This window comes from Physella acuta, unplaced genomic scaffold (assembly GCF_028476545.2).
Source record: "Physella acuta isolate Inbredline_101_S28 unplaced genomic scaffold, ASM2847654v3 ptg000979l, whole genome shotgun sequence".
Lineage (NCBI taxonomy): Eukaryota > Metazoa > Mollusca > Gastropoda > Physidae > Physella > Physella acuta.
Window position 1 is genome coordinate 135001 of NW_026732496.1, and position 7651 is coordinate 142651.

Genomic DNA, 7651 nt, shown 5'->3' on the forward strand with positions numbered 1-7651 from the left:
ACTCAGCTCTTTATAAGGACTCACGAGTCTCCGTCTTTAGTTGAGTAGGACTCAGCTCTTTATAAGGACTCACGAGTCTCCGTCTTTAGTTGAGTAGGACTCAGCTCTTTATAAGGACTCACGAGTCTCCGTCTTTAGTTGAGTAGGACTCAGCTCTTTATAAGGACTCACGAGTCTCCGTCTTTAGTTGAGTAGGACTCAGCTCTTTATAAGGACTCACGAATCTCCGTCTTTAGTTGAGTAGGACTCAGCTCTTTATAAGGACTCACGAGTCTCCGTCTTTAGTTGAGTAGGACTCAGCTCTTTATAAGGACTCACGAGTCTCCGTCTTTAGTTGAGTAGGACTCAGCTCTTTATAAGGACTCACGAGTCTCCGTCTTTAGTTGAGTAGGACTCAGCTCTTTATAAGGACTCACGAGTCTCCGTCTTTAGTTGAGCAGGACTCAGCTCTTTACTTGGCCGTGCACATTGACAGTGGCAACGTATAAAATTTATCCAACACACTGCTATTTTTTTGACGTCTATTGACGCTACATGTCATCAACACACTGCTATTTTTTTGACGTCTATTGACGCTACATGTCATCAACACACCGCTATTTCTTGGCGTCAAAGGACGCTACACGTGAAAGTAATTGAGTTATCGGCTGCTAATTGTTATTTATAGGCTGTATGCTTGCAATTTTTCCCCGATGATTTCTTTGAATTAAAAAAAAAAAGACGTTCGACCCAAACGTTGAAATGTTCCATGCTATGGATAACATTCACCTAGACTTTGTATATCTATATATATAATTCGCTTCTTCGAGCCGTAAGAAAACAAGCTGCAAACGCTCTCCCTACCTCCCCACCCCTACATGGTTTTAGTGAGCTGTGTTCACTCTAAATGTTTACAAGCAGAGCCAACGATTTTAAACGTAGGGGGGGGGGGGGGGAGGAGGGGGGGGGAGGAGGGGGGGGGAGGAGGGGGGGAGGGAAGGAAGGGGGGGGGGTTATGGTCCTTAACGAGCTACTTATAGTGTTTTAAAGAAATATTTTCAGTGTCAGCGTTGGTACTGTCGAATTCACAAATTATGAATTATTGAAAATTAGAAACAACTAAATAGCGGCGTATGTTATGCCGAAGGCCGGCTCGTAAATTATAACTTGGAATTGTGAACTTTGCCGGTAAGGTACGTTACCTTTATATTGGAAGCTTTTTCTTCCATTATTAGCATCATGGAGACAACCGTGAAGGCCAGGAGAGAGAACGGTAGATATATTCGGTTGTTGGCAATTCGTCTGCTGACAGCCTCGGTATCGCTCTCGATCTGAGGCATTTTCTGTGTGGCGAGATTCAGGTTTGCGTCGGTGGCGAGGTTTCGGTTGGCGTCGGTGGTGAGGCTTTGGTTGGCGTCGGTGGCGAGGTTTCGGTTGGCGTCGGTGGTGAGGCTTTGGTTGGCGTCGGTGGCGAGGTTTCGGTTGGCGTCGGTGGTGAGGCTTTGGTTGGCGTCGGTGGTGAGGCTTTGGTTGGCGTCGGTGGTGAGGCTTTGGTTGGCGTCAGTGGTGAGGCTTCGGTTGCAGGCCATTTGTCTGACCACACACCAGTACCTGATAAATATCTGGGTCACGACCAGCTGCGCTGAGGTCAAGGTCGCTGTCGTGTAGTCTGGGGTAAAGTGTTACAATACGGTTACAGGTGTGTTACAATACGGTTACAGGTGTGTTACAGTAAGGTTACAGGTGTGTTACAGTAAGGTTACAGGTGTTACAGTAAGGTTACAGGTGTGTTACAGTAAGGTTACAGGTGTTACAGTAAGGTTACAGGTGTTTTACAGTAAGGTTACAGGTGTTACAGTAAGGTTACAGGTGTTACAGTAAGGTTACAGGTGTGTTACAGTAAGGTTACAGGTGTGTTACAGTAAGGTTACAGGTGTTACAGTAAGGTTACAGGTGTTACAGTAAGGTTACAGGTGTGTTACAGTAAGGTTAATGGTGTGTTACAATACGGTTACAGGTGTGTTACAGTAAGGTTACAGGTGTGTTACAGTAAGGTTACAGGTGTGTTACAGTAAGGTTAATGGTGTGTTACAATACGGTTACAGGTGTGTTACAGTAAGGTTACAGGTGTGTTACAGTAAGGTTACAGGTGTTACAGTAAGGTTACAGGTGTTACAGTAAGGTTACAGGTGTGTTACAGTAAGGTTAATGGTGTGTTACAGTAAGGTTACAGGTGTGTTACAGTAAGGTTACAGGTGTTACAGTAAGGTTACAGGTGTGTTACAGTAAGGTTACAGGTGTGTTACAGTAAGGTTAATGTTTTGTTACAGTAAGGTTACAGGTGTGTTACAGTAAGGTTAATGTTTTGTTACACTAAGGTTACAGGTGTTACAATACGGTTACAGGTGTGTTACAGTAAGGTTACAGGTGTGTTACAGTAAGGTTAATGTTTTGTTACACTAAGGTTACAGGTGTTACAGTAAGGTTACAGGTGTGTTACAGTAAGGTTAATGTTTTGTTACACTAAGGTTACAGGTGTTACAATACGGTTACAGGTGTGTTACAGTAAGGTTACAGGTGTGTTACAGTAAGGTTAATGTTTTGTTACAGTAAGGTTACAGGTGTTACAGTAAGGTTACAGGTGTGTTACAGTAAGGTTACAGGTGTGTTACAGTAAGGTTAATGGTGTGTTACAGTAAGGTTACAGGTGTTACAGTAAGGTTACAGGTGTGTTACAGTAAGGTTACAGGTGTGTTACAGTAAGGTTACAGGTGTGTTACAGTAAGGTTACAGGTGTTACAGTAAGGTCACAGGTGTGTTACAGTAAGGTTACAGGTGTGTTACAGTAAGGTTACAGGTGTTACAGTAAGGTTAATGGTGTGTTACAGTAAGGTTAATGGTGTGTTACAGTAAGGTTACAGGTGTTACAGTAAGGTTACAGGCCACACGGCAAAATTAATGAAAGTGAGATGTACATTTATTACAGTGACATAATATAAATCTATGATTACTATTTCTCTAGTAAGAAACAAAACATTCATAAAGGGTATTTACTAATCAAATGTTTTAGTTTACAAAAAATCAAGTGTAAAATTACAAACGGCTACTCAAGGTAGTGTAATGGAAGTTATTGATTACCTAAGTCATTAAATAAATCACAAAAACACGAATTTCACAAATTAAATCAATATTTCAATGTCGACTAGTAAAGTCAACGATTCAATCATTATCTTTTCATTTTTGTGCCACACCGGGCCGCCATAAAGATCTATCTCCACTTTAGTCGGTCAACTGCAATTTTCTTGGCAGTCCCCCATGACAGTCCTGCCTCTGCCAGATGTTTCTTGGCAGTCCCCCATGACAGTCCTGCCTCTGCCAGATGTTTCTTGGCAGTCCCCCATGACAGTCCTGCCTCTGCCAGATGTTTCTTGGCAGTCCCCCATGACAGTCCTGCCTCTGCCAGATGTTTCCTGGCAGTCCCCCACGACAGTCCTGCCTCTGCCAGATGTTTCTTGGCAGTCCCCCATGACAGTCCTGCCTCTGCCAGATGTTTCTTGGCAGTCCCCCATGACAGTCCTGCCTCTGCCAGATGTTTCTTGGCAGTCCCCCATGACAGTCCTGCCTCTGCCAGATGTCACCCTGACGTCATCGTCCCTGCTTTCTGTTTCCTTCAGGCGTGAGGTGCCACCTGATTTCATTCTTAGCACGTGCCACATCCATCGCCATCTTTTTAAAAATAATATTTCTGTAACTTCTTCTATTTCCATCTCTCCTAGTAGTCTATCATTGGAGATACTGTTAGCCCAGTTGATGCCTTTTATCTGCCACAAGTAGGCCTTCTTAGTTTATACCTTTGTCTACCCTTGGCGTTGAAATATCACTCTCTGTTAATAATGCTATTTTTTTTAGTTTGTAGAGAGTCCAGAGATCTGCTGGTGGCGGTTGTTCCAGAATTAGCTGTCATACAGTAGGACGCTAAGGACATTACTTTTGAAAACTCGCATTTGGTGTTGGAGATTTTCTTTCATCGCCATGTTTAAGGCAGCAAAGACTTCAATCATTCAATGTCCACTGGTAAAGTCAATAATTCAATGTCCACTGGTAGGGTCAATAATTCAATGTCCACTGGTAAAGTCAATAATTCAATGTCCACTGGTAAAGTCAATCATTCAATGTCCACTAGAAAATTCAATCATTTAATCTGCAATGGTAAAGTCAAACAATGAATGTCTATTGGCTAAGTCAACCAATTTATACACGTCATATCTTACCAAAACTCTCGCCACTGACTTCGAGGGTTGGTACAAAGTCAAGGAGGACAACTTTATAACTGAGGCTGGTGGGAGCGAGGTTTGAACCTCCCTCAGTGGACGAATCAAACTGTACGACATATACATTTTCTTTCACCTTCCCCAGGTCTAGAGAAGGTAAACTACTTTCCAGATCAGACAGATCTTTTTTTCCGATCACACCTGTATGTATATATATATATATATATATATATATATATATATATATATATATATATATATATATATATATATATATATATATATATATATACACATATTACAACCTAAGTTCTAAATGGCCTAGGCGTTTGATGAATATCCGATGAACGTTAAATATATGGTGATAAATACATAGTGCATTTCTTACAATGACTGGCCACTTCGCGAACTAACCATGATGTCTTGTCCAATATACGATGAAAGCTCCTGTTTGTAGGAGTTTTAAATATTCTGGCATTGTGTTTGTTAAGCAACCTACTTGGATGACTGCCGATGTTGACTATACTTACTTCTACTTGCATGACTGCCGATGTTGACTATACTTACTTCTACTTGGATGACTACCGATGTAGACCATTTCATTAAAGTCCGACGTGTTTGGAGCGTAGTAAAAGAAGGTTTTCGTGTCAGTAATTTCCCGTCGTGTGAACTCCACTGATTGCTTGTCTTCAGCTCCCGACATGATTAGAAGAACAACAGTGAAGAATGCGGCAACTAAAGACATTATTAGAAGAACAACAGTGACGAATGCGGCAACTAAAGACATTATTAGAAGAACAACAGTGACGAATGCGGCAACTAAAGACATTATTAGAAGAACAACAGTGACGCATGCGGCAACTAAAGACATTATTAGAAGAACAACAGTGACGCATGCGGCAACTAAAAACATTATTAGAAGAACAACAGTGACGCATGCGGCAACTAAAGACATTATTAGAAGAACAACAGTGACGCATGCGGCAACTAAAAACATTATTAGAAGAACAACAGTGACGCATGCGGCAACTAAAGACATTATTAGAAGAACAAGAGTGACGAATGCGGCAACTAAAGACATGATTAGAAGAACAACAGTGACGCATGCGGCAACTAAAGACATTATTAGAAGAACAACAGTGACGAATGCGGCAACTAAAGACATTATTAGAAGAACAACAGTGACGCATGCGGCAACTAAAGACATGATTAGAAGAACAACAGTGACGCATGCGGCAACTAAAGACATTATTAGAAGAACAACAGTGACGAATGCGGCAACTAAAGACATTATTAGAAGAACAACAGTGACGCATGCGGCAACTAAAGACATTATTAGAAGAACAACAGTGACGCAATTTTCGATTTGCACCCCCTCAAACTTTGAATTTGCAACCCCCTCTAACTTTCGCCCCCCCCCGCACCCCCTCGCTACGCCACTGTATATATATATATATATATATATATATATATATATATATATATATATATATATATATATATATATAAAACATGTGTTTTGTTTACCTATCGCAGGGGTCGGCAACCTTTTGAAGCGGAAGAGCCAAAAGTTACAATTTTCAAAATTTCTGTGGTTTTAAAGAGCCACTAACATTTTTTTTATTTCAAATATTTTATTTTTTTATTAAGATTATTAGTATTTGTTCAAGGAGCTGGAGAGCCGCATCTTGATATCAAAAGAGCCGCATGCGGCTCGCGAGCAGCAGGTTGCCGACCCCTGACCTATCGTCATCACGTTCAATTGGCGCGCGATGGTTTTTAATCTAGTTTTTAGTCTAGTTCTTACCACTAGACTACGGCATCCCACAATACTTTACTGAAACTTCAGCTATAAACTTGACAATGGTTTTTAGTCATGTAACTATTGTAAATAAAACATGTAAAGTACTGAAAAAAATTTCTTTAAAACGTTTTAATAACAAGCTTTTATGTAATAATGCACTAAAAAGTAGAAAATAGACTACTATTTAAATAACTATAAAGAAAAGCGTGGGTCACTTTAGTATCCATTGGATACCTTTACTTATGTTAAGGAAGACACCCACGCTTTTCTTTATAGTTATTTAAATAGTAGTGTATAATGTATTTTCTACTTTTTAGTGCATTATTACATAAAAGCTTGTTATTAAAATGTTTCTTAAAGAAATTTTTTTTTATTTACCTATGGCCACTAAAACATGTGTTTTGATGGCCACTGAAACATGTGTTTTTATTTACCTATGGCCAATATTTCCCGCACGCACAGCATGACTGACCTCTTGTAGAGCGTCACGTTTTTGAAGGTCAAGGCCGTCAACTGGGACTTGACCTCTGACCAATCAGGCATGGTTCAGGCAGCTTTTGATCTGTCCGGGTCAAGGTTAGAGAAACTGTACAAGGTCATTTGTTTAGCACAAGGTCATTTGTTTAGAGGTTTTGACAAATTATACATCTAGATCTATAGGCTTATGTATTAAGATTAAATTGTACGGCGACTTTATTGATTTCTATGTACACATGGACACTATTGTTTGTACACATCTACTTTTATCTGTACACTTCTACTTTTATCTGTACACTTCTACTTTTATCTGTACACATCTACTTTTATCTGTACACATCCACTTTTATATGTACACATCTACTTTTATATGTACACATCTACTTTTATCTGTACACATCTACTTTTATCTGTGCACATCTAATTTTATCTGTACACATCTACTTTTATCTGTACACATCTACTTTTATCTGTACACATCTACTTTTATCTGTACACATCTACTTTTATCTGTACACATCTACTTTTATCTGTACACATCTACTTTTATCTGTACACATCTACTTTTATCTGTACACATCTACTTTTATCTGTACACATCTACTTTTATCTGTACATATCTACTTTTACTTGTAAATGTTAATGGGTGATACTCTTTGGCTCATGAACAAGGATGGCACCTTATGTCTAATGAATGAGTACCACTATTACTTACCAACACTATTGGACGTTGTTATAGAAATACAGTAGATCTAACGCCGTTCCTCTGAAAAAAAAAACAATCCTAACATCGAAAGCAATGGATATCTGTAGCTAGATCAAATCAAACCTGCAAATTAGCTGGACCATACGACTCAATACTTAGCTATCACGAGGTTGAAATGAGGTTCTCAGTGAAGGGACGTCCTGTTCAAGTCGAATCTGCTAGAAACAAAATGGGGAAACTCCGCTCAGTGGTGCGAAACGTTAGGGCGTTTTACTTTCTCGGATACTGCTAATTATAATTAATGGACACCAGCGAGAAAAGTCTCAAAGGTATTTGAGAGGTGTATAAATTCATTTTAAAATCATGCACAGCGTAGTTACAATTAATATGGTTATAAAATCCTGCCTGTCTGGT

At 39.7% G+C, this 7651-nt stretch overlaps 1 protein-coding gene and 1 long non-coding RNA gene across 2 annotated transcripts in view; both read right to left on the minus strand.

Annotated features, from left to right (window-relative positions):
* The window catches only part of LOC131954206 (ATP-binding cassette sub-family A member 2), a 38396-nt gene extending 37046 nt beyond the window's left edge, over window positions 1-1350 (minus strand). Inside the window, exon 1 of the mRNA XM_059317762.1 lies at window positions 1182-1350. Within this exon, the coding sequence (XP_059173745.1) occupies window positions 1182-1319 (138 nt within the window). The 5' untranslated portion in view covers window positions 1320-1350. The remainder of the gene's footprint in view (window positions 1-1181) is intronic.
* A 3482-nt stretch (window positions 1351-4832) lies between these two features.
* On the minus strand, window positions 4833-7384 carry LOC131954182 (uncharacterized). The gene is made up of 3 exons (XR_009388741.1): window positions 7247-7384; window positions 6489-6616; window positions 4833-4985 (listed from the first exon to the last, which is right to left on the minus strand). It is a non-coding gene; the product is annotated as an uncharacterized LOC131954182 (long non-coding RNA).
* Window positions 7385-7651: the final 267 nt, after the last annotated feature.